Source organism: Camelus bactrianus, chromosome 14, assembly GCF_048773025.1.
Source record: "Camelus bactrianus isolate YW-2024 breed Bactrian camel chromosome 14, ASM4877302v1, whole genome shotgun sequence".
Taxonomy (NCBI): domain Eukaryota; kingdom Metazoa; phylum Chordata; class Mammalia; order Artiodactyla; family Camelidae; genus Camelus; species Camelus bactrianus.
In genome coordinates this window covers 1120339-1146587 of record NC_133552.1, presented here as the reverse complement: position 1 = coordinate 1146587, position 26249 = coordinate 1120339, and the positions used below count along the sequence as shown (strand labels likewise).

The following is a 26249-nucleotide window of genomic DNA, read 5'->3' as shown; positions in this document are numbered from 1 at the left end:
GTGGGTGCGGGGCAGGCGGGACGTCTGGCATGTCTGATGGGGCATCTCTGTGCCGGCAGGAGATGGCGGGCAGGGCCCTCAAGCAGACCGGGAGCCGCAGCATCGAGGCCGCCCTGGAGTTCATCAGCAAGATGGGCTACCTGGAGCCGGGCAAGGAGCAGATCGTGCGGGTCGTCAAGCAGACCTCCCCAGGTGAGCCATGGGGCTGGGCGGCGGCCTCCTCCCTGCCAGGAGCCCGAGAACAGAGCCGGCCTGCCAGACCTGGGCCGAGTGGGTAGGTGGGTCCCGGCAGCTGGCTGGTACTTCCTACCTGGTCGGTATAGTCGGTCTGTTTTGTTTTATGGAAGACTGAAAAAGTCTCTGGATTTTAAAATTAGGCAAGCCAACAGGCTGAGAGTAAGAATGTCCTTTCTCTTGGGCCTGGGGAGGAGTCTTTGAGAAAGAGGCTGATTTCACTCGTCCTCAAACATGCTCTCTTCCACAGTGCAGCCTCTGGGGACAGGCTGCCCAGTGGCGGGTCTGTCCAGACCACAGGCCTTGGGAAGCTGTGTGGGAGGGCCCGAGGCACTGGCACCAAACGGCCTGCTTCGCTGGCTATCACCGAGTGTTTCTCTGCGGGTAGAGCAGACGGGACCATTTTGGGGCCCTGAAGTCCCTGGGGGTAATGAGGGATTCAGGATGTTGAGCAGAAGTTTTGCCTCGCTGCCACCCCGTCAAGATGCCTGGGGCTTGGGGTCTGCATCCGCGTGACACCTCTGCACCTGCCTTGGATGGAGGCTCGGTGATGCAGCGGCTAGCCTGGAGCAGAGCTGTCATTTGGCTGTGACTTCTGCTAACGTGACGGCCGTGAGCGTCTTAGCTCTGCCAGGCACTCCTGGGAGGGTCTCTGATGGGCTGGGCAAGGCCTCTTGACTCAGAGATAGCCTGGCTCTGCCCATGTGGCCTTCCCGAGGGCCTCTGGTTGTGGAAGAGCCGGAGCAGCAGCCCCAGGGCCACAGCGGGCATGAGGCTGAGCCTGTGGAACCGTGGGCAGACCCTCTGATGCTGCCTCCCACTCTGTCTGCAGGAAAGGGCCTCGCGCCAACCTCTGTGCCACGGAGGCCGAGCTTTGAAGGAGCTGGGGACCCTTTCCCGCCCTACCCCCAGATGAGCGGGGCAGCCTACGAGGGCCCAGCCGCCCTGGAGGAGGCGCCCCGCCAGTACTCGGACTTCCTCTTCGCGGGCGCCGGCCCTCACTGCGGGCCCGGCCGGCAGCACCAGCCCAAAGGCTATGAGGCGCCCCCACTGCAGGGCCCGCACTACCGGCCCCACCTGCTGGTGCCCGGGGAGGGCCTGGGCTACGGCATCCAGCGCAGCCCCTCCTTCCAGAGCAAGAGTCCGCCGGAGGCAGGCGGGTACGCCAGCCTGGCCACCAAGGGCCCGGCCGTGCCGCCTGGGGCTGGCCACGCGTTTCAGCCCACAGGAGCCACGGCCGGAGCCTACACGCCCCACCCTCACCACAAACAGGCCCACCAGGTGCACGTGCTCGGCTCCCGGGGGCCCGTGTTTGCAGGCGACAGCCCCCCGCCCAGCCTGGTCACACCCTCCAGGAGCAGCCTGAATGTGGACCTGTACGACCTGGCCAGCCCCTCAGCCCAGCAGTGGCCCGGCGCCACCCTGACCCGGCGCGACTCTCTCCAGAAGCCTGTGGCCTTCCTTCCCGAAGGCCCGGTCCCCAGCAGGACGAACTCTTTCAACAGCCACCAGCAGCCGGTGGCTGTGCCCCTGCGGGCGGGAGCACCAGGCAAGGCCGAGCCCTCCGTGTCCTCCCCTAACACTGTGACAGCCGTGACGGCCGCCCACATCCTGCACCCGGTGAAGAGCGTCCGCGTGATGAGGCCTGAGCCCCAGACAGCCGTGGGGCCCTCCCACCCGGCCTGGGTGCCAGCGCCCACCCCCGCGGGGGAGAGCCTGGCCTCCAAGGACGAGCACCCCCTAACCCTGGGGGGCGCCAGCGCCCACCCACTGGATGTGGAGTACGGGGGCACCGAGGCCAGAGGCCGGCCCCCACCCTACCCGAAGCACCTCCTGCTGCAGAGCAGGCCAGAGCAGAGTGACGTGGACCGCCTGTGCGCGGGGGTGGAGCAGGGCCTCCTGGGGGGCCAGGCCACTGAGCCCCCAGACAGGGCCGACAAGGGCCAGAAGGGCGCCAAAGGCGAGAAGACAGGGAAAGACAAGAAGCAGATCCAGACGTCACCCGTGCCGGTTCGGAGGGGCAGCAGGGCCGAGGAAAAGAGGGAGTCCCGCGTCAAGAGCTACTCGCCCTGCGCGTTCAAGTTCTTCATGGAGCAGCACGTGGAGAATGTCCTGAAGACCCACCAGCAGAAGGTGGCCCGGAGGCTGCAGCTGGAGCAGGAGATGGCGAAGGTGAGCCCCCGACCCCGCCCGCCTGGCCTGGCCGGGCCGCCCGGGGTGCTTGGCTCTGCCTTCTGCACCTCCCTGTAGGCCTGTGGTCTCGGGGGGGGTCTGGTTTTGGGGGACAGCTTGGACGTCCCCTCTCAGGATGGGGAGCTGGGTGTCACGTGCCCCGCAGGGCAGTAGCAAGTCCATTTTCGTGTTGCTTCCTTATTCCTGACAAATTCGTCAGTTTTACTAACTAGTAACAAAATGTTTTGAAAGAGTAGAAACCAAGTTTGAGGTTTTATGAATTGAAATTGTGGGATTTATAAGGAAAAGTACATCTCGCAGTGACCTGTCGGTTCCTTCCTTTAAGCCTCTGGTTAGCAAATAATGTCTGAAATACACCTTAGTTTATGCTGAACTGTTAGAGAAAGTAATTGCTAATTAAATTATTTGAATTAAATGCTGCAGTAAATTTGAATAACACAAGGCCAGTGGCTTCAAATTCTAAGAATAAAATCTGTGTTCTTACTTTCTGCTGTCCCATTTTCATTGACTTTTTTTCTGTTAGTTTACTCATTTTCCCCTGAACTGTTAAATTATTACACTGCCCTTAGAGGAATTTTGTGGTCCCCTTTCCCACAGGCCTCCTTTAGAAGTTTCCTTTAGTTCTTAGAGTCTGAAGTCACCTAGAGAAACAGCTCTCTTGTGCTTCTCTTTGGAGTCCAGATTTGTGTCTCTGGATTTGAGGAGCAAAAGCAGGAAATACATTGCCTGTGGTGTCCGGGCCCCGCCTCTGCCCCTGTTTCCTCAGGCAGGCTGGTCCCTGCTGTGGGGCGTGTCCCCTTGGGCCCTGCTGCACAGCCCCTGGCGTGACTGTCCCTCACTGTGCTCTGTCCACAGGCGGGACTGTGTGAGGCTGAGCAGGAGCAGATGAGGAAGATCCTCTACCAGAAGGAGTCCAATTACAATAGGCTGAAGAGGGCGAAGATGGACAAGTCCATGTTTGTGAAGATAAAGACCCTGGGCGTTGGCGCCTTCGGGGAGGTGTGCCTGGCCTGCAAGGTGGACACGCACGCCCTGTACGCCATGAAGACCCTGCGGAAGAGGGACGTCCTGAGCCGCAACCAGGTGGCCCATGTCAAGGCCGAGAGGGACATCCTGGCCGAGGCGGACAACGAGTGGGTGGTCAAGCTGTACTATTCCTTCCAGGACAAGGACAGCCTGTACTTCGTGATGGACTACATCCCGGGGGGCGACATGATGAGCTTGCTGATCCGGATGGAGGTCTTCCCTGAGCACCTGGCCCGCTTCTACATCGCGGAGCTGACGCTGGCCATCGAGAGCGTCCACAGGATGGGCTTCATCCACCGGGACATCAAGCCGGACAACATCCTTATAGACCTGGATGGCCACATTAAGCTCACGGACTTCGGCCTCTGCACTGGCTTCCGGTGGACTCACAATTCCAAGTACTACCAGAAAGGTACTGTCTTCCAGCGGCCCCCGGCCCCCGGCCCGGGACCCTCGTGTGCTGAAATCACCTGTCGCTGTGCGATGGCATAGTTTGGTGTGACAGGCTTTTCTCCCTGAAGAGTTAGTTTGATGTGAGGTTTTTTTTTTAAGTTAGTAGACTCAAATTTTATTAAAATATTTTTAGGACAGTAGGTCATAGGGTGTCTTGGGGCTTCGCTGAGGAGCCATCACTCTGCCCTGTTAAAACGAGCCTTGAAAATAGGCCTCGCGGCCTGCCAAGGAGCCCCCTCTCGGCCGGAATCCGCCTGTGGGCAGAACGTAGCTGTGGGTCGGGCTCAGCACCCCCTGGTTCTGCTGCTTGGGAAAGTCAGACATAGCGGGTCGCCATCTAATTTTGGCTTGGATTCTTGAAATAGTTATTTTAATACTGTAGCTTCTGTTTTTTACTTCAAGCTAACCCTTAATCACTTAATCCTTTCCCGTTTCCTGGCACTGACGTCGTCTGTGTTCGTGTTTCCTAAACCCTCATGCTTTTCCACGTTCATCTTGAAACGTGTGTCAAACGGCTGCTGTTCGTCTTTCTCGATGGGCCTGAGAGGCGCTGGGGATGCCATCCCACAGTCACCTGGCCTTTCTCGCCTGGCGTGGGGCACCTGGCACTACACCACCATCCAGCACAGGGCACCCGGCACGGGCGCCCGGCTCAGGGTACAGCCCTGCGGCCGCCTCACCGTGGTCCCGCCTTGGCACTGGTGTGGACCTCGTGGCTCGGGTTCGGGCCCAGGACCACGGGCAGAGCTGTGGGAGATTTCCTTTTCTCACTGTGTCAGGAGCTGAGTCGGATTACTTTTCCTTTTGAAGCTGTGGGTTTGCTGCATTGTTGAGGAGTGAAAGTTAACTTTATTTTTCATCCTTCTCTCACTGCCCCGATTCCGGGGTGGAAGGGACCCACACCAGGCAGGACAGCATGGAGCCCAGCGACCTCTGGGACGACGTGTCTAGCTGTCGCTGCGGAGACAGGCTCAAGACCCTGGAGCAGAGAGCCCGGAGGCAGCACCAGAGGTGCCTGGCTCACTCCCTGGTTGGGACCCCAAATTACATCGCCCCGGAGGTGCTCCTCCGAAAAGGTGTGTGTTCTAGCTGTGCGCCTGAGCAGGGGGGTGACCTTTGAGGGCCCCCGCTCCTGCTTTCCAAGCCTCCACGCACCCCATTGAGTTCGTGCTGTGGGAGCCGAGGGTTGGACTATTTCCTCGGCAAACGAGCCTCTGGTGTCGCCTTCTGTCTTGGAGCCGCCTTTGCTTCCCGGCTGCGTCCACTTGCCCTTTCCTGGGCTGGGCGTGTTGGACCGGGTGCAGCTGTGGACCTCCTGCCTGGAGGCCGGAGGGTGTCTCCAGGGCTGGTTCTGAGAGTCGTGTGATGGCGGGGCTCTGGGGTCCCAGGCTCCCAGCGCAGCCCCCGCCTTGTTGTCAGGCTGAGAGTACAAACACGGTTCCTCCAGCTCCTGCCAGCCCAGAAGGGCCTTGAGGGCCTTGAGGGTAGGGTTTGGGGGCGACAGGCACCCATGCCCCAGCACTCGCCTGCCCGTGCACAAGGGGCTCTGACGGTCGGCTGCAGGCCCGCAACTGAGGTGTGTGGATCTGAGCCGCTGGCCTACGTGTCCCCGTGTGTCACTTCAAGTCTCTGGAGCTGGCGGACCCGGCCAGGCCTGCTTTCCCTGTCGGCCGTGTGACCTGAGGCGGCCACGGCCACTGTGAGAGCTGAACCTCTGACAGCGGGTGGTGAGGACACCCCGTGTCCGCTCCCCGCCATGTGCAGCGGGAGGCGGCGGCAGGGTGGCGGCAGTGCCCTCGGCAGGGACTCGGGGCTTGGACTGTGATGTGGGCCCTGCAGGGAAATGGGAGAAAGTCCAGGAAGGTCAGGCTGCTCTGCCGGGAGGGCTGCACCCCGGGGTCCCTCCCTCCTCACCCACACTCTTCCCCTCCTCCCAGAGCCCTGTGGCAGCCCTCAGCATGCACCTCACCTGACCACGGGCCACAGCATTTCTGCTTTGTGGTTTCTACTGTTTTAATCCGTGTCTGTCTGTGTTCTTTAAGAACTTAAGATCCCGGCTAGTCTTGTCACTAATGGTCACAGTAATCTTTTTAAATTAAGAAGTCTTATTACAAAGGCAGCCTGTGCTTATCACAGACTGATGGTTGAAGACGACACGATGGCTCTGCTCTGAGCCCCTGTGCGGGAGGCACTTGGTAACACGCGTGCAACTTCGGTGCTGTCCCGCTTAACAGTGAATGAGTCTTTTCAGGATTTCTGAGAAGAACCTGTGTGCACGTTGGAATTGAGTGAGACTCTGTCTTTCAGGGTACACCCAGCTCTGTGACTGGTGGAGTGTCGGCGTGATTCTCTTCGAGATGCTGGTGGGGCAGCCGCCCTTTTTGGCCCCAACTCCCACAGAAACCCAGCTGAAGGTAACTGAGCAGATGTGGTCTGCGGGCTGCAGGCACGTGGCTTTCTGACGGAGCCAGGACAACAACTGACCTTTTATTCCGAGTAGTGTAGGAGTGTCAGTGATGTAGAATGGGATTTTAAAAGTAATACTGTTATTACCCTGATGGACAGTTTTTATTTTAATAAGTGGAGACGCAGAGTCAGACCTGAGTTTTGATGTGCACGTGTGTCTGAAGTTTTACTCGAACCACGGTCAGCTGCCCTCTTGGAATTCCCAGGTGAGAGCTAGGAACGGGTGGGGCAGGGAGGCCGGCAGGTTCCCCGTGCAGGACCGAAGCTCCGAGGACCGTGCGGGAGGGAGTCAGGGTGTTGCTGGGTGTTACCTCGCTGCCGCTTCATGCGGTGAGGCACTATGCGTATTTCTAATACTCATCTCAAGGAATTAAAAAGTTTTCCTGCCAAGTAACTTAATGCTAATAGTTCTAGAATGATGGCCATCTACTCTCAGAAATGAATGGCTCGGTTACTTCAGGGGGATTGCGCAGGGAATCTGATGAAATCTTTGGGACATCTCAGAACAAAGCTCTTATGTGTTCATTGACAATTCAATTTTTATTTTTTAGTTTTTTGGCTTAAACAACAGAAATTTATTGTCCTAGGCTTCCACAGGCTGGAAGTCCAAAGTCAAGGCGTCAGCATGACTGATTCCTTCTGCGAGCCGCGAGGGGAAGCCGTCTCGGGCTCTCTCCTCACGTCCTCAGGCAGGCCCCAGTCTGCAGACAGCCACCGCCTCCGTGTGTCACTGACAGTCCTAGGAAGCATTCCTGCGCCCGGAGTCCACAGTAGACCCGAAATTAATACTCCCTAAATTAGAGAAACCCTGAATTAAGGCTTGGTTTCGCTGCAGCAACAGTAAAATTGGAATTTGGTATTACCTGTATACTAACTGAATTGCTGAACCACTCACCGATTTGCCTGCCTGATAATAGCCTAGTTTTTAAAACTGTGATAAAATTTACCATTTTAACTACTTTTAATTGTTCAGTTCAGTGGCATTAAGTACATTCACAGTGTTCACAGCAACCATCCCCGCCACCTGTTTGCACTCTCACCCTGCCAGACAGGAGCTTTACCCGTCGTCGGTCACCGGCGCTCCCCTCCTCCCTCCCCCGGCCCCCGTCCCCCCCTACCTCGTCTCTGTCTCTGTGAAGTTACCCTCCCTCGGCCGGGTGGAATCACGTGACTTTCACGACTGGCTTCGTTCACTTAGTGTAATGTCTCAGGGTTCATCCGTGTTGTAGCAGGTGTCAGGATTTCCTTCCTTTTTAAGGCTGAATAACATTCCATCCGTGTAGTACTGAGGAGTATTACACGGCACGTGAACAGCATTCCAGTTTATTTATTCATCCTCTGGTGCAGACATTTGGGTTGCCCCCACCTTTCGGCTGCTGCGGGTGGTGCTGCTGTGAGGGTGAGTGTGTGAACAGCTGTTGGGCCTGCTTCCAGTTGCTTTGGGTACTTCCCGGGGCGGGACTGCCGGGTCCCACGGTGGCTCTGAGTGTAACTTCCTGGGGCGCCTCCATGCTGTTTCCGAGTGGCTGTGTTCCCACCGGCAGTGCACGGAGGCTCCTGTTTCTCCCTCCTTGCCAACACTTGCTTTTCTTTTCTTTTTTTAATTAATAGTAGCCCTCCTGGTGGGCGTGCTGTGCTGTCTGACTGTGGTTGGCGTCTCCCTGAGGATCAGCAAGGTTGTGCTCGGTGGCTGAGTGTATGTCTTCTTTGGAGAAGTGTCTGTTCGGGTCCTTTGCCCTTTTTTAATCAGGTTGTTCGTGTTTTTGCTGTTGAGCTGTAGTTCTTTATGTATTCTGGGTGTTAATTGCTCATCAGAGACATGCTTTGGAAATTTATTATCCCATTCCATGGGGTGCTTTTCACTCTGTCGATGGTGTCCTTTGAAGTTTATTTTATGTACTTTACATACTTACTTTATTTCCTTTGCTTTTTGTATCATATCCAAGAAATCATTGCCAAATCCGGTGTCATGAAGATTCTCCTTTGTTTTTGTCTGTGAATTTCACAGCTTTGGCTCTGCTGGACCACCTACTCAGGTCCAAGCTGCCCTCGAACCTCTGCCCCCAGGCCATCCCCGCTTACTTCGGCCTTGCTTTGCCCCGGCTCCACGCATGAGCAAGCAGTGCCCTAGGCGTCCTGCTCACGGAGACGCGCATCTGTGACAGGCGGGTTTCCTGGTTTGTGTGCTGGGGCGCCCTCACCTGTGCCACAGCCACGCGGACCGCGGGGTAGCTGCTCAGGTCCTTGTGCATCTGTTCTGTTCTCCCAACATGGAACTGTCAGTCTTTTCTTTTTTAATATTTATTTCTTTAAAAATTCTCAATTAGTTTAGTTTATTTCTTTCATTTTTATTTTTAATTGAAGTATGGTTGGTTTGTAATGTATTAACTTCAAGTGTGCAGTGTAGTGATTCAGCTACACATGTGCATATATTTCTTTTCATACTCTTTCCCATTGTAGGTTATTATAAGGTACTGGATTTAGTTCCCTGTGCTCTACAGCAGGACTTTGTTCTTTGTCTATTTTATATACAGTAGTTTGCATCTGCAAATCCCAAACTCCTAATTTATCCCTCCCTGCCTTTCCCCCTGGTAACCGTAAGTTTGTTTTTCATGTGTGTAAGTCTGTCTCTGTCTTATAAATAAATTTGTGTCATCTTTTTAAGATTCCACATGTAAGTGATACCATATGGTATTTGTCTTTCTCTGACTTACTTCACTTAGTATGACAATCTCTTAAGTCCATCCACGTTGTTGCAAATGGCACTATTTCATTCTTTTTTATGGCTGAGTAGTATTCCATTGTGTAAATGTACCATGACTTCTTTATCCAGTCATCTGTGGATGGACATTTAGGCTGTTTCCATGTCTTGGCTTTGGTGTATAGTGCTGCTGTGAACACTGGGGTGCAGCTGTCTTTTTGAATCAGAGCTCCCCCCAGATACACACCCAGGAGGGCGCTGCTGGATCATTGGGCAGGTCTGTTTTTAGCTTTTTACAGAATCTCCGTACTGTTTTCCATCATGGCTGCACCAAACTGCGTTCCCACCAGCAGTGCAGGAGGGTTCCTTTTCTCCACATCCTCTCCGGTATTTCTCCTTTGTGGACTTTCGGATGACAGTGTGGAGTGACACCTTGCTGTAGTTTTGGTTTGCGTTTCCCTGGTATGTGGTGACATTGGGACACAGTCGGGTCCTCTCACCTCCGTCCCGGGGCAGCACTCGCCGGCTGCGAGGGTGAGGAGGAAGGAACCCGCGGTGTGTTGTCCCCGCAGGTGGTCAACTGGGAAAGCACGCTGCACATCCCCGCCCAGGCCGAGCTGAGCCCTGAGGCCCGGGACCTCATCGCCAAGCTGTGCTGCTCGGCGGAGCACCGGCTGGGCCGGAACGGAGCCGCCGACCTGAAGGCCCACCCGTTCCTGGGCGCCGTCGACTTCTCCAGTGACATCCGGAGGCAGCCGGCGCCCTACGTGCCCAAGATCAGCCACCCCATGGACACCTCCAACTTCGACCCGGTGGACGAGGAGGGCCCCTGGCAGGCCGGCAGCGAGGACAGCACCAAGGCCTGGGACGCGCTCGCCTCCCCGGGCGGCAGGCACCCCGAGCACGCCTTCTACGAGTTCACTTTCCGGAGGTTCTTTGACGACAACGGCCACCCGTTCCGCTGCCCGAAGCCGGCGGGGCCGGGGGCGCAGGCCGAGGGCTGCCAGCCCGTGTATGTGTAGCCGGCAGGCCGGCCAGACAGAGCTTCGTGCGGAGGGCTCCGTCTGAGGGTCTGGTTGGGGCCGGGGGGTGTCGGCTTGGCTTTGAATTGGCTTTTGAGGACCTTCACGGCATTAAAACAATATTTTTTACAATTAGTACAGTTTAGAAAGAGCACTTATTTTGTTTTCAGCCATTTTTCTGACTAGATCATAGGGACCGGTTTTGACCAGTCGTGCTGCTGTCTTCTGCATTTGTGTTTTGCCCACAGCACTTGCTCACGTTTAGGGAAGGACGTAAAACTGAAGAACATGTGATAAGAAATCTCTGTGCAATAATGTAAAAAAAAAGATAACACTGTTCTGATGTTACTGATACGTGTTATTCACACAGTGGTTTTTGTTTTTTATTTTCCCCACATTTCAGACTTGCGACATGATGTTAAAGCTGCTTTTGTTGTCGTGTTCTGCCGCTGTTGTGCATCAGCGTGGAGTGGAAGGTGTGAGCGGGCGATCGCGCAGGGCGGCTTCAGGCGTCTGGTGTGGAGGCAGCGCTGCGTGGACAGGGGTTTTCTCTTATAAGTGACCGTGTCTTGCCGTTCACAGCAGGCTCTGTGAACACGTTTTTACCAAGTGTCTTTGAGTGAGACCTCCTGGACCGTGTGTGACGCTGCGTCGTGTGGCGACCCCTCGCCGTGGTCGTGCCCCTTACTGTCTTGCTGAGGAGATGCACGTGTAACTGAGACGCGGTGAGGTTTGTGTGTGTGTCTTGGGTGTGACTGAATTCTCTGGGGGGGCTTGTCCTCGACTAAACTTGTATACGTCAAAAGGGATGAACTCAGCTCTGCCAAAAAATGAAGTTCCTGGCGGAACCCTGTCCGTCCTGCCGTGGGGATGCTCTCCGCCTGGCCCTGGCCGCAGGCGCGGAGAGGCGTGATCCCCAGGTCCTCCCGCATCCTCTCCGGTGTGCTTTGAAGTATCAGTCTTATTTCTAACCTTTGTAAAGCTGCAAGGATTATTGAAAGTGACGTTGGAATAAAAAAAAAAGTAAGCCATACATGCTTTCTTAGAAGCGCAGGTGTGTATATAACTGCATAGATAAACACAGAATATTCTTACTTCAGATTAGTATGATTCCTATTCAAAGTGATTTATATTTGAGTAAAAAGTTCAATCCTTTTTTGTTTTTTAAAATCTGATGCATCATATTTTTCATTATATTATTCCACATATTTTCCTTGAAGGTTTTCGCATCATGTAGCCATTACTTAGCGTACATCTAGGCAGCAACACCTAAAAGTCTGTCCACGTCTGAACGTCACAAACAGACTCCTGTGTACTGGTTTACACTTGTGTGAGTGGCCCGTGTCGTGACTGCCCGTGGTTTCTCTGTTTCACAGTAACGCCGTGTATTTACGCTCTGACGGACTCCATGTGGTAGGTTCTTTCTCAGGAACTCAGTGTAACTATTATTTATTGATATATCATTGCCTTTGAAAAGCTTCTACTGGCACAATTTATTATTAAAATTTTGAATCCAAATCCCTCGGAGTCAGATTTTATTGGAATTTGTGAACTTTTGCTTTTCTTGGCGCACTGTGACTCCCCCGGGCTGTCCCCGTGATCCCCACGGAGCCGGAGGGGAGCACGAGGGAGGGGCCCCCACACGGGTCCTGTCCTGGAGGGGCTGGGGTGTGTTGGGTCACAGCTCGGCATCCAGTTCAGCGTGTGGTTCCGTGAGCCAGCGTCCCTGCCAGAAGGTGGTGACAGGTGTGCCCCATCAGGACTGCTGGGTGGGTCACGTGGGGTGCCGGGTCAGTCGTGCGTAGGAGCTCATTCTCTTGCTTGCGGCAGAACTGGAGGGCAAGTGTAATAGCCCACCTCGGGTTTGGAAGGGTCGGTGGTTTTAAGACACTGAGAAAACGCAATGGTTTGACTTTGGGTTGGTCTTTGAATAGTTACAATCGTGTGGTCACCAGCGGGCAGTACTGTCCCCGGGAGACGCCCTCCCCTGACCCCATCCTGGCGGGCCAGGCAGGGCCTCACTGCCCTTAGACTCCAGGTCGGGAGAGTGTGTGATGTGATTACGGCCCCTTTTTTATACCGAAAAAAAAAGTCCACATGAACTTAATAATCACCTTGTTGCTTCAATTGCTTTGTTTTCTCTGAAACCACAGGTGTTTGCGTTTTTGTCCCTCCCTCCCTCCCTGTCCCTGCTGCAGCGGAGCCATCGGACCCCAGCCTGCTCCCCAGGAGCTGTGCGCCCAGCCCAGCCCGGCCGCAGCCTGGACCAGCGCCCGTCCAGCCTGGCGCACAGCCACCGCCTTGGAATCCTCTCGGTCACTTTCCTGTGTTGGGTCCTGTTTTGCCAAATAATGCCTCTTCATTTGTCTTGATTTATGTCTGGAAAAACACTGGAGTTCTTGCACGTCTGAAAATGTCCCTTTTCTACTTTATTGAAAATATAAATAAACATGGAATTCTAGGATGGAAGTCGTGCAGCGTTTTGGAGGCATTAGTCCTTTGTCTCCCTGACTCTCTGTCCTGCTGAGGGACCTCTTCTCCCTGCCTGGCAGCCCTCAGGACCGTCTCTGTCCACCAGGCACGCAGGGCGCAGCCGGGAGATGAGTGCCCTCCAGCCCTGGGAAGTGTCCTTGCATATTTGAAGCCCCACCCTCCCCGCAGGTTCTCTGACTCCTGCGGCTGGACCTCCTCAGTGATGCTCTCAGTTTCTTACGCCTGTTGTCCATGTGTTTTTATTCTACTTTCAGATTTCATGTCAGACCTTTGGGGGTGAAGGTCTCGCCTTTCTCACTCTCAGGAGCTTGTTCTTGTTCTCCTCAGCCTGCCGTGGTTTCTGTCTGTGTTCATTACCCCTTACATTTAAAGGGTTTCTTCGTCCGCTTTGCGCGTGGCCTCTGTTCCCTCCAGGCGTCTTGGTGTTACCGTTTTTGCTGCTTGCTTCTTTGTTTTGCTCTTTCTCTAAATTCACATTGGAGACTTTCTAAATGACTCTGGCCGTCTTTTTTTTTTTTTTTTAAATAGCTTTAATGAGATACAATTCACATAAATAAAAAAAATCCACCCATTTAAAGTACACAGTTCGACAGTTTTTAGTACGTTCACAGACTTGCACGGGCATCAGCACCATCAGAGAACGTTTCCATCACTCAGAAGAGACCTGGTTCCCTGGGCCGTGACCCCCTCCCTTTGTCATGTGCGTCCCAGTTGCCCCCTTAGGCAGCCACTAAGCCGCCTTCTGTCTCTGCGATTTGCCTTTCCTGGCACATCACGTGAGTGGAATCATCCAGTGTGTGGCCTCAGGTGACCGGCCTTCCCCTGAGCAGCCTGCCTTCAGGGTCCATCCGTGCTGTGGCGCATCAGGATGTCGTTCCTTTTTGCTGTTGAATCGGATTGCGTGTGTAGCTGAAGCCCCGTCACTTACGCTCCATCAGCTCATCCTGCCCTCCCCCAGCCCCACTGATCTTTGTTCTGTCTGCACAGTTGTGGCTTCTCCAAATGTCGTACAGTTGGAATCACACGGCGAGTCAGCCTTCTCAGGTTGACTTTCACTTCTGTGCGTTGTCTCCTTCGCTTCTGTGTGTTGACGTCTCCTTCGTGGCTTTTCATGACGCGACAGCTCATTCTGTTTCAGCCCTGAAGAATGTTCCGTGGTCTGGATGGGCCACAGTTTCTTCATCCATTCACCCAGGGGAGAGCACGTTGGTTGCTTCCCAGTTCAGGCAATTATGAATAAAAGTTCTGTAAACATCCAGGTGCAGGTTTTTGTGTGGACATATTTTTCGGCTCATTTGGGTGAATACTAAGGAATGCAGTTGCTAGATCGTGTTACTGGAGTGTGTTTAGTTTTATAAGAAACTGCCGAACTGTCTTCCACAGTGGCTGCCACCTTGTGTCCCCCGCCAGCGGGGAATGAGGGTTCCTGCTGCTCCACGTTCTCGCCAGCACTCGGAGACGTCAGCGCTTCGGACTTCGGTCATTCTGCGAGGTGTGTGGTGCGGTGTCGCTCGCATCCCCCGATGACGTGCGATGCTGACCGTCTCCCCACGCGCCTGCGTGCTGTCTGCGTATCTTCTTGGCTGACGTTCCTGCTCAGACCTTTCGACCTGTTTTTTGGCCAGGTGGTTTGTTTCCTTATCGTTCTCTGTATGTTCTGAACAACAGTACTTTATCTGATGTGTCTCTTACAAATGTTTTCGTCCAGTCTAAGGTTTGTCATATCCTCTTGACAGCGTCTTCCACAGAAAAGGTTCTAATGCCTACTGGAAGGCCAGGTAGTCGCTGCTTCCTTTCATGGCTTGTGCCTTTGGCGTTGTGTCTGAAGCGCCGTCACCACTGCCAGGGCCAGCTGGGCTCCCTCCCCCGTCGCACTCCAGGAGGTGTATAGTTCTGTGCTCTGCGTTTAGGGCCATGCCTTTTGTGAATCACTTCTGTGCGTGAGGCCGTCTGGTTGCTCTGGGACCAGTTGTTGGAAAGATGACCCTTGCCCCACTGAACTGCCTTTTCTCCTTCCTCGAAAGTCGGTTACCTGCCTTCACGTTGGCCTGCTTGGATGCTGCACTAGCCCGTCCTGCCTGGGGCGGGTCACACTTGCCGTGGTTAGGGTTCTTCCTGTACTTTCTCGGATCCGATTTGCTAATGTCTGTTGAGGACTTTGCACCTACGTTTGCGAGAGATACTGGGCTGTAGTTTTCTTGTCTTGTGACATCTTTGTCTGGTTTCGCTATTAGGGTAATGCCGGCCACGCGGAGTAGGTTAGGATGGATTCTGTTGGCGTCTATTTTCTGGAAGAGATGGTAGAGAAATGGTGTGATTTCTTCCTTAGTGTTTGGTAGAACTCACCCTGTGGGTGTGGTGCTTTCTGTTTGGGAAGGTTATTAATTATTGATTTTCTTTCCTTATCGGATGTAGGCCGGCTCAGATCATTTCCTCTCGTGTGAGTCTTGGCAGCTGCTGTCTTTCACGGGATCGGTCCATCTCATCTAGGTTGTCAGGTTCACCCTTTCAATGCTCCTGTGCTGGCGATGATCCCCTCTTGCATTTCTGATATTAGCAACTTGTGTTTTCGCTCTTTCTTTTTGCTCTCTGGTCTGGCCAGAAGCTTATTGATTTTATCAATCTTTTCAAAGAACCAGCTTTTGGGTTTATTGTTTTCTCTCTTCTGATCTCCTGTTTTCGATTCTGTTGATTTTGCTCCATCAAATCTTTATCGTTTCTCTTCTTCTGGTCACTTTGTGTTTAATTGCTCTCCTTCTTGGCTCCTAAGGTGAAGGTTAGATGATGGATTTTGTGTTTTCCTTCTTTTATAAAAGTGCACTCAGCTCTGCCAGGTTCCCTCATCACTGCTTCTGCTACACCTCACAAATTTTGAAAAGTTGTACTTTCATTTTCTTTTAGTTCAAAATATTTTCAAATTTTTCTTGAGATTTCTTCTTTGACCCATGTGTTATTTAGAAGCATGCAGCTTAATCTCCAAGTATTTTGGCATTTTCCATGTATCTTTGTGCTTTTGGTTTCTGGTTTAATTCCATTGTGGTCTGAGAGCTATGATTTCTCATCTTTTGAATGTATAAAAACGTGTTTTATGCCTCAGAATGGGATCTGTCTTGAATGTTCCCTGCTAAAATGAAGGGGCTTGGTTGAAAGTCTGTTTTAGAAGTTACCCAGATCATCCCCACAACTCTGGCCAGGAAGTGGCTACCTTCCCCCAACTGCAAAAAGGCGGGAAAGATGTTCTCTGTGGGTGGTACCCTGGAGGGTTGCTGTGGCAACAGGCGTGGTTTCGGACAGAACTGTGAAAGGGATGCACACACTGGAGCCATCAGCCCGCTTTCCCACTCAGCTCCCAGCACACCGGCCACGAGCCATCAGCCTTGGGTGGGGACTGGTCTTCTCTGGGGTCTCTGGACAGGCGGGGGAGAGACTTGAAGACACGGGCCGAGGGCCCAGCCAGGTAACCATCACACTCAGTGCATCCCAGCAGCTGTTGGTGTCTGGCCCTCAGACGTGGCCCTCTGAAGAGTAGCGTGAACCTGAGAAGATCTCTCACACAGAAGGCTGCTAAGAGAGCCTTCAGAATTCACGGAAATACTGGTCTGCAGCTCTAAGTTCTCTACCCAGACCTCAGCTCTTAGTCAGCTGTGAGGGTCAAATGAAGACATTTCAGACGCTGGAGAAGTTAGAATCGTTTCTTCCCATATACTCTTCGCAGGCAGCTCTCGGAAGCTGCATTCCACCAAGGGAGGGAGGAAACCAAGTCCAAGACGCGGGCCCCCCAGGGTGGGGAGGCAGGGGCCTGGGGTGTGCGGAGGGCGAGCCGAACGCCGGCTGCCCACCACGGTGGAGGGCAGCCCCCCCCCCCCCAGCCCTCGATGACAGAAGGGCACTTGGGGATCCGTTTGGGGCTGGATTTGGGTTAAGTACACAGAAAACTAAGCAAGGGGGCAACACAAGCCAATTACTAGTTCTGGGAAAAACGCAGGGCCACACAGAGAGGCGGCGGTGACCGGGCGTGGGACGGCCCACTGGAGGCGGCACCACGCAGGCACAGTAGCACGCTCCCCACGGCGCCTGCAGCTCCGCCAAGGAGGGGCGCGTGGGTATCAGGGCAAGCGGACGTAAAAGGAGGTAAGCTGCCATCTTCCACGATGGGAGACAGCTGCCTCAGGAAACCGCTGCACAGGGGTGCCGTGTGGCTGCGGGTCCTCGTCGGATGCGGGTGCCGAGAGTCCTTTATTCCATTTTCCTTGTGGCGTCATTCAGAGAGCAGAAGGCTTTGACTTTGATGAAGCCAGATTTGATGCTTTTGCTCTTATGGTTAGTGCTTTTGGTGTTCTATTTCAGAAGGCTTTTCCGTCCCCCGGATGGTGAAGAAACTGTCCTTTGTCGTCTTCTAGAAGCTTCTGAGCTTTCGTGCTGTGTTGGATCTTGGTGCCGGCGAGAGGACCCCTGCTGTTAGCGATTTGTGCGGAAGGGATAGTGCAGGCTTCCTGCACCGAGCGCACAGCGGGCACTCGTGTTCTTGTCACAGTCACGTGTGTGGCCTTCCGAGCAGGGCGTCTGTGTCCTCCTGGTCCGTCCCCATTGTGCTCCACGGAACCCGTGGCCCTCAGGGGAAGGAGCCCGAGGGCGCCAGGGGCGTCGGCCGCGGCTGCTTCCCCGTGTCTGTGCGTCGGGGCCAGGGCAGCTCTCTTCTGCCCAGGACCGCAGGTGACAGAGCTGCCTGGGCTGCTGCGCTGCGGGCACCGGCCGTGGAAGGAGGCTGGCCCTGGAGTCAGCCTTCCCACGGGATTTCATCTCCTCTTCCCGGGATTTCACACCAGAAGCTGGGGTTTTGCCCCGTGCTCTGGATTTTAGGGACAGCCAGCTGTAAGCTGAGGCCATTTTCTTCCTGGAAGCTCTGATCGTTCATCTGTGTGTTTGCACGTGAGGGTATTTCGTGCCTTTTCACTGCTGAATAGCATTCTCTTCACCTGCTGGTGGAGGTTTGGGCTTTTTTCCTGCTTCTTGGCTGGTGTGCACATCACTGTATGAACATTTGCATGCACGTCTGTGTGTAGATCTATGTTTTCATCTCTTGGGTGGATTCCTAGAAACAAGATTGCTGTGACATATGGCAAATTCATGTTTTAAGAAATAGCCCAGCTGTTTTCCAAAGTGGCTATTTTCAGCTAATTGCATTCGTCATCTTATTGCAGCCTCCCCAACTTTACAGATCAGAATGCTATACTCAATAAGAACCAAGTCAATTTTCTTTCTTTTTTCTAATTTTTAATTTTTATTTTTAGGGGGGGAGGTAATTAGGTTTACTTGTTTATTTTAATGGAAGTACTGGGGATGGAACCCAGGACCTCATGCAAGCTAAGCAGACGCTCTACCACTGAGCTGTACTCTCCCTGCCCCCCATTTTCAGTATAAATTATACTCTTTTCATGAAAAAAATAAGATGTGAATTGAAAGAGTGGCTGGCGTGGTTGGAGCCAGGAAGCTTCTCCCAGAACGACGGCTCCCTGGGCCCTGGGCGCCTCCTTCCCAGCCGCGCCAGGTGCAGGTTCAGTTCAGGGAAAGACGCAGCGTCGCCAAGGGCGTCTCTGAGGACCCTCTGAGGTCACGTCCGGTCCGCCTCAGCCGCTCTCCTCTGACTCAAGAGCCTGTGTCCCTTTCTGAGGGTGAAGGCGTCAAGTCTCTCCTGGTGAAAAGCTCTCACAGCCCCTCTCCTCTGGGGATGCCCTGCGCTCGGCCAGAGGGGGGCTGTTTGCCAGTCTGTGCTCCTTTCCCAAGGAGAGTCGTTCCTCCCCCTCCCTCCCCCCTCCCCCCTCCCTCCCCCCCTCCCTTTTTCCCTCTCTCCCCTCCCACAGACCTGCATTGAGCACCAGCTTGGCCAGGCATCCTGCAAGGAAACGAGAACACAGAACAGCAGGGGCCCTGTCGGCTGGGGGAGGACCAACATAGTTATGTTTTTAATGTGATAAATTCTGGGATTAAAATAAGCAGTCTATTTTGGAAATTAAAAAAAAAATTAAATATTTTGTAATTTGCCTTCTAATTGTTTATTGGAAGAATGAATAATTTTTCTAACTTACAGAAACTTTAAAATTTTTATAAAGTCAAGTTGGATGTTGTTTTCTTTGAGGTTTTAGTATGTATTCTGGTTCTTCAGAAATTAAGTATTGATCTCTCTTCCTTCCAGTGTTACTGTATCTTCATGTTTACATTTAACTCACTAATCATTTGAAATATATTTCATGTATGATGTGAGAAGAAACTCTGACTTAATTTTTTTCCAAAAAAAGTGTGTGCACTTAGTGTACAATGAACACCTACAAAGTAACAAGAAAAATGCTAGTATCCCGGTGTGAAAAATGGTGAAGAAAATGAACAAGAAATTCACAGAAGAAATACAAGGCACTAATAAATATATGATATTCAGCCTCATCTTCACTGTTAATTGAACAAACGCAAATACTGTTTTTCACCCATCAATATGACAGAGATTACAAACAATAGCATTCGGATTCTACAGTGGTTACGTTGAAATAGACACTCATGTGCTGTTGATAAAAGTAAAAATGGTTACAACGTTCCTGGAAAATGACTTGATGATAATGTCTAAGGAAACACTGAAACATAGGGACAGCATTTATGCACAGAAGCATTTATTCCAACATGTTTATTGTAGTGTTTTTAAAAGCAATTGCACATCCAGTAATAGGAAGACAATTATAATTATTATGGTGTAACTTTATGCCTTATTGACATTTTATGAATCTTTAGAAATCCTGTTTTCAGAGAGGTTTTAATGACAAGCTAAATGATCACTATATAATGTTTAATAAAAAAATGCAGGAATAAAACTATATATAGTATGATCTCCGTTACAGAATGTAGAGAGAAGAAAAATACACCAAAATTTTCAATAGCTAAAGAAATGTGACTAAGTGTTAAAAATGGTTGCTTCTGGGTTGTGCAATCGTGGGTCATTTTTTCTTTTTCTTTCTTCCTATTTTCTGTGTATTTCTAAATTCTCTACAATGAAAGTGTGATGCTTTACATCACAATTGTAAGAAGGCAGAGGTGGGGGCCGTGCTCTAGGATCTAAGGTCACGTTTGGCTCCAAAATTCTAAACAATTCACAGCACATTCTAACCTCTACATTTTTTCCCTTCTCTGGTAACAGCAGGATGTGTTGCAGGTTTGCTCGTAGCAGTACTGGTTCGGCCTGTCACGTCTAAATCTTGGGCAAGACTTCAGTGTCGTCTGGAACCCAAGGGCAGGACTGTGATTTCTTACGACGTTTGTCAGCACTGCCAGAGGGCTGAACCAAGTTAAGATAGTAACGCAAGTAGAAAGTTACAAAGCTTTACTTGTAAATATGATGCTACAAGTAGTAGGAAGTCGGTGTAGCACTTTGGGGGAGGGTAGAACCCAGAGGTACAACACGTGCTTAGCGTGCAAGAGGTCCTGGTTCAGTCCCCAGCACCCCCAGTAAATAAATAAACCTGGTTACCTCCCCACCGCTCACCCTTCAAAAAAGGAACATCTTAATTTTACCACATCGTTCTAACGTGACTAATGTTTCTTTAGAAAAGGACGCACGCCCAGTCTGCTCAGAATGGCAAACACAGGAGAGAGCTTGTATGTCTGAGCGTGGCCACGTGCCTGTCTTCCCTCCCGGGTCCTCGTCTCTGTTCCCACCGGGGGAGAAGTTGTACAGAGTGGTGAGTGGGGTGTCTGAACGCCGGGGAAGGGGCAGGAGGCCCCCCAGCTGGCCAGGCGTGTTTTGGGGGCAGGAGGCTGTCTTGGGACGCGTGGAGCGGCTGGCCCGGGACAGGTGCAGCCTCAGGGCAGGAGGCGGCCGAGCGAGAGCGCACTGCCTTCTCAAGTCACAGTCGGGGGACCTGGCTGAGCCCCTGCGGGCTCCTTGCACGGGTCACAGCAGGGGTCCCGTCCTGGTGGGGCCCAGCCCCAAGCCCCTCGGCTTCCCGACTGGCCCCACAGTCAGGGCCCTGGCGCCCTCTGGACAAGTATCCTGGACCAGGGCCCAGCCTTTGGTAACACACCGTTCCTGGCTTGTCCCTCCTCTCCCTCGATCAGTCCCGCACTGTCCCGTCCCTGCAGAAGCCCCTTTCTTTTCTCTGCGTTCACGGCAGACCCTTACGTGACCCCCTAAAGCCAGACCCAGAGCTCTCGCTCGCCCCGCCCCCGCGCGTGGGCTGCCACCTCCTGAGCGAGGGCAGTTCGGCGTGGTGACGGCGTGGTGTCCGGCGCTTGCTGGGTGGAGACACCCTGCCGGCCCCGAGGCCGCAGAGCGGTCCGAAGGCCCAGGCGCCGCGCAGAGAAAGTTTCTTAAAAAAAAAAAAAAAGGCATATCTTTGCACACAGGTCTTTTCCTGCATCTGTGATTAAATCCTCAAGAACAGCTTTAAGGTTCCTGTTTCACGTTTCCAGGAGGGTTTCTGGAACAGTCGTGCCGATTCCTGCTCCCGAGGGCGCCGATTCCATGACGCCGCCTGCGAACGTCATTTCACTCTGAACAGTTCACTTCCGTAGTTTGAATAAGTACGCAACATGGTGTTTCCTGCAGGCTCTTCCTTCGTTCTGGCCCAGAGGCAGGCACGGAAGATGTGACGAGCTCCAGGCTCCGGCTCGGGGAGCCGCCCGGGGACGTGCGCGGCGCCGGCCGTCGCCTCCCTGGACCCGCTCACGTCCCCGGCGGCGTGAACGCGCTCGGCCACGGCTGCACTTCGGCCGGAGTGGCTGCTGATCAGGAGCCCGCGTCACGCGAGTCGGAGAAGGGGGGCTGCGGCGGGACAAGGGCTCGGGGAGGGCGGGGAACAGCTCGCGGCCGCCGCGGCGGCGGCGGCCAGGGCCCAGGGCTCCTGCTCTGAGAGGCATGTGGGAGCCCCGACACCAAGGCAAGCCGGCGCCCGGGCGAGGGGCCGGACGTGCCGTGTCGGGGCTGGCCGACTCCTCCCAGCCCCTCGGAGGCCCGGCCGGGCACCGCGGCGGCGCAGCGCGGGGAGGACCCCTGCACGGAGCGGAGCTCGCGTCCGTCAGGTGGGCCTGAGAGACGGGACGCCCAGCGGGAGGGTGGCGCTCCACGAGGTGAGTGCCCCTCGCCTGCCTGAGCCCATTTCCACTTCCATCCTCGAGGGCCCCCCACGTCGTGCACATCGTTCGAAGCTTCAGGTCTGCGCCTGCAGCTATGAGGGTGGGTCACAGGAGACCTCTGTCTCCCACCCTCTTTCTTTCTCCAACACCTGAGATGCCAGGAAAAAGGAAAAACGGGGGCTGATGCCCCCTGACACTCCCACTTAAGGTACCAAGTCACTTGTGCAGAATGCATCCGAAGTTGAAGAATCTGCCCGCCACACCCGGAGGGCACTGCAGCCAGAAGAGACCCTGTGCCCCTGAGCCACCCGTGCCCCCGGCCCGCAGCAGCACTGCTGACGTGGTGCTTTTTCTTGGATCACTACTCTTTCTTTACCCCAAAATGATTGTTTTATAAAAATACAAAGGGTTCCTTTTTCCAAATTAACTTGTCCGGGGTCTTTAGGAACCAGTGAAATACGTAGATGAGGTACCTAGGTATATAAATATTAGGAAAGGAACGGTATAGAAACTAAGAATGCACTTTTTAGGTGGATCTAGGAGTGTTTTTTAAATTATTATTTACTGTTTAAAATATTTTTATTGAAGTACAGTTTACAATGTGTCAGTTTCTGGTGTACAGCACAGTGCTTCAGTCACTTAGAAACATACATACATTCATTCTCGTATTCTTCACCATCGGTTACAAGATATTGAATATGGTTCCCTGTGCTATACAGTATAAAATTATTATTTACTTTAAAAAGTATTCTGGGGAGAGGAAACTGAGTTTACTTTATTTACTTTTTAATGGAGGTACTGGGGACTGAACCCAGGACCTTACGCATTCTAAGCACGTGCTCTACCACTGAGCTATACCCTCCTCGCCTGTTTACTTTTATTAAAGAGAAGTAACTACGACCCCTCTTGGAGATTTCAAGAAGGCTTTGATACTTGGAATGAGAAACACTTTAAGGCTAAGGAAAGAATATTAAGTTGTTACTCTACATACAACTGCAGATTTTCTTCCTAATTAAATTACTAGTTTTTGCCCCAGAGTTTTGACCTTAAAGAACTGATGACCTAGAGATGCAGGCTTCAGTTAAAGACAGAGGCAACCACAGGGTTGGGAATCTTCTGTTGAGGTTGTTACTTATTTTGATCAGCATAGGTTCACGTCTGCAGGCTTCAGCATTCCTGAAAGGCTTGGTGGTTCTGCCCTGACCTTCCACAAATAACGTTACCAGAGATCATCTGAATTTTGTTGAGCAGATTTTTGTTTACATGTTTCTTTTCTGGGCCATGGGAGTTCACACCAAGTAAAGAAATGTTTCAAGTCCTACTTCTTTCCAACAATAGGTTACATGATCACAGCTGAAACAGAAACAGATACTAAGATAATAAGAATATATGTAGAAATACGCTTGTACAGGTGTGTTTGGGGGTTTGATTTCCTTTACTCTAGAATATACATACAGAACGTACTTGCCTGTGCCTAATCCACTGATCATTTATCCTGAATTCTGTACGGTATTTTAGTCCAGAAAGTGCCATAGCTCCTGGGTGCAGGGCCCAGCCGGCAGACAGCAGGGGGCGCTGGTGATGTGCTTTTGCAAGTGAGATTGGTGCTCACCTTAAAGGGTCCACAAAATTTCTGTTTCCACAGAGAGGAAAATAGGGATTCTTCATTAAATCACTGGCAAATTGCAATGTTTTCTTTTAGTGATTTCTTTTTATATCTATGCATTCTAGGAAGGTGCTGTTGAACCTACATAGTCACTCAGAAGTGATAAATGTTCAGATTTTTAGATGTGAAGGCAAATCTGCATTATGTGTCCTTCCCCCTCCCAGAGGGATAAGAAGCTGGACAATTGTCCAGGGACCCTGGAACGGCATGGCTTACTCTTCCGGAATTACAGGCACCTACCGTTCGTTTCCTACACACAGTTTTACGGGTGGCATTGCGTTCAGCGTATGTGCGAAGCACCACTTTGCACGTATTGAATCCTTAGCGTTGAGGCTTGACTGTTTTAAAACCCATCGGAGGCTCTGCAGAAGTTTATCATAGGTTCTTTGCAGACCTACAGCATAAAGCAGATGGGATTAGATGATTCAGCTAGTACGTCCTACAGGCATTGCTTTCATCAGACTTGCGCCAGAGACTACAGAAAAAAGTTTTACCTCAAATATGACTATTCCTTTTAAGTAAATGTGTAGGGACAGAGTCGGGAGAGCTGGTTGGGGGCTTTGATAAGAGGTGGGCTTGAGTGTTGCTGGATATACAGGATGATTGTCACTGCAGGAGGCTGGGAAGGTGCCTGGCGAGGGAGCAGCAGTCATGGGGCAGAGGCCAGAACGCGGTTGGTGTGGCTGGTCTCCGAGGCCGGGGTACCAGCCCCGCTGAGGCAGTTAGCAAACCAGCAAACCAGCTGTTGTCAAATGCCGCGTTCCTTCCCACTAGACGGGTCAGAGGACGCACCGCCAAATGGCACCACACCCTCCGCCTGCACAGCGCCCCCAGGTGGCCACCTCTTAGGCCGAGTCTGCGGCTAGGCCAGCAGGACATTTCGTTTAAAGACCCTAGGAATCTGTGAGCAACTCAAGCCTTTAGGTCGGTGGGCTGTAGGACTAGTCTGAGATTTCTCTGGAAAAATAGAGGTCTTTATTACAATCTCAGAACATTTTTAACTGGATGGGTGCCTTACAATACTGAGCTTTATAGGGAAGGTGGAATATTGTCCCTGGCTGTTTTCTAACCAGTAATCGTTTTACTTCATCAGAGAGTTGCTAAGTTTTTACATGTCGTATAAATTAAGAAGATAAAAGAAAAACAGACTAAACTTATGGTGCTGTAGAGTTCAACAGCATGAAGAATGCCTGGTTTTATGTTCTAGAAGTAAACTGGTTCACAAAGAAATGTTAAGATGGCAAGTTGGGAGAGCAGAAGGGACAAAGCCACTGATGACGTTTTGCAATTACTTTGATACACACACATCAAAACTGTGATATTAATCAAGTATTTAATATCAGAACTCCGAATAGTAGCATTTCACAGGCATATCACGTGTGCAGAAATATACCTTCTGTGCAAAAGGAAATATTCTAAAGAGGTATTTCCCTTGTTTCCCATATTTTTATTTCTGGGGAAATACACTAAGTTCCTGTAAATTTCACACCGTAGTACTCAGTTCTATGCGCTACCCTGGATGGTTTCAGTACTCCTGGGTTATCAGATTCCTTAGCATTTTCTAGACCAAGTGTCTTCTACAGCAAAGGGAACTGTTCTCATGAAGTGTCCCATCTAGTCTGGGCTTCAGAGATGCCTTGTAAAGAGAGACTTTTTTCCCTCTCCTGATTCTCAAGTAAAGCAGAATGCTCTCTCTGTTGCATGATTCATCCATCTTCCTGTAAGGAAGGGCTCTGGAAGTAGGGCGGTGCTACCCTGATACTGTGCCACCTACCTGTGAATAAACTACTTACTCCTGGTTGGTGACCTACCCAGCACGGCAAGGCTGACAAATGGATTTACAGCGTGCATCAGACACCTTGACCCTCTTGCGCTCAGGGTCCACAGCTTTGTATTCGCAAGACAAATGGCTGAATTTAGAGCACCCTCCGCATTGTGGTTGTTGACTCAGTGAGGCTCACAATCACGGTCAATGTGGATTTTTTTGTTTAATTTTTATTTTTTAATGGAGGTACCTAGGACCTCGTGCACGCTAAGCATGCGCTCTACCACTGAGCTGTACTCTCCCCTCAACGTGGGTTTGACAGTGGTTGTTGGCAGTTAGTCCAGAAGAGCCTTTCCCTGGCTTTTGTTTCTCTTGGAAACACTTTAAAGGTTCAGTTTCTGGTACTTTTTCTATTTTTCACAGAGCACATTAGACTATAAATCTTGTTTTCTTTTAATCATTTGAAGATGTGGCCTTTTAATTACTAGTAGTGAATCTCATGACTAATTATAACATTAAAAAATTAAAGTTATAGTCCCTTAAATAATCTGAACATTTAAAAGAATCAGACATTAAACTAATAATATGAAGGGGGAGAAAAAAACCTTATTGATGACTCCAAAGAGCTTTTGTATATGTGGGTTGTATTTATTGCTATTTACTGTATAAAAAGTTAAAATTGAGAAATTAAAAAATATCAATTCATTTGAAAGAACAATTGGAAACTCACTACAAGTTCACCTAACACATTTATATGAAAAGTAACTTTCTAAAACAAAAAATTTAGCGAGAGGAGTGCCACTGTTTTTACATTTTCAGAAGTGTCTTTAATGTCTGTCTCAAAAGGAGAAAACCACATGCTCACACGTCTCCACATTTACTGTGTTATGATGTCACATATCATGTATTTGGAAAATTCCATTGTTCATTTCACACCGACAGATAGTGAACAAGCAAGTAATATATTCGATTTATTATGAAAATATTTTTTCCAATTATTTTATTTTTTAAGCAAAGCAGTCAAATTTCACAAGAAAAATGGGATGTTTATTTACATTGATCTTAAAAAGATTGTGGTTTAAAAAAACACAGTAGCATAAAATGTACCATCTTAAC

The 26249-nt window shown here is 51.6% G+C and overlaps 2 protein-coding genes across 5 annotated transcripts in view; both read left to right on the top strand.

Annotated features, from left to right (window-relative positions):
• Window positions 1-11613, top strand: part of LATS2 (large tumor suppressor kinase 2) — a 32298-nt gene extending 20685 nt beyond the window's left edge. For 2 of the 4 annotated variants that reach the window (XM_074377884.1, XM_074377885.1), the window contains 7 exons: window positions 60-192; window positions 1067-2406; window positions 3283-3865; window positions 4800-4982; window positions 6214-6320; window positions 9646-10085; window positions 10499-11613. In XM_074377884.1, the coding sequence (XP_074233985.1) occupies window positions 60-192; window positions 1067-2406; window positions 3283-3865; window positions 4800-4982; window positions 6214-6320; window positions 9646-10085; window positions 10499-10511 (2799 nt within the window). In that variant the 3' untranslated portion in view covers window positions 10512-11613. Of the gene's footprint in view, window positions 1-59; window positions 193-1066; window positions 2407-3282; window positions 3866-4799; window positions 4983-6213; window positions 6321-6487; window positions 6579-9645; window positions 10086-10498 lie in introns of those variants that run through there. The other 2 variants (XM_074377886.1, XR_012511590.1) reach the window with 2 other exon arrangements.
• Window positions 11614-21115: 9502 nt separating this feature from the next.
• The window catches only part of XPO4 (exportin 4), a 102773-nt gene continuing 97639 nt past the window's right edge, over window positions 21116-26249 (top strand). Inside the window, exon 1 of the mRNA XM_074377881.1 lies at window positions 21116-21696. The gene's annotated coding sequence lies outside the window, so the exon portion shown is untranslated. The remainder of the gene's footprint in view (window positions 21697-26249) is intronic.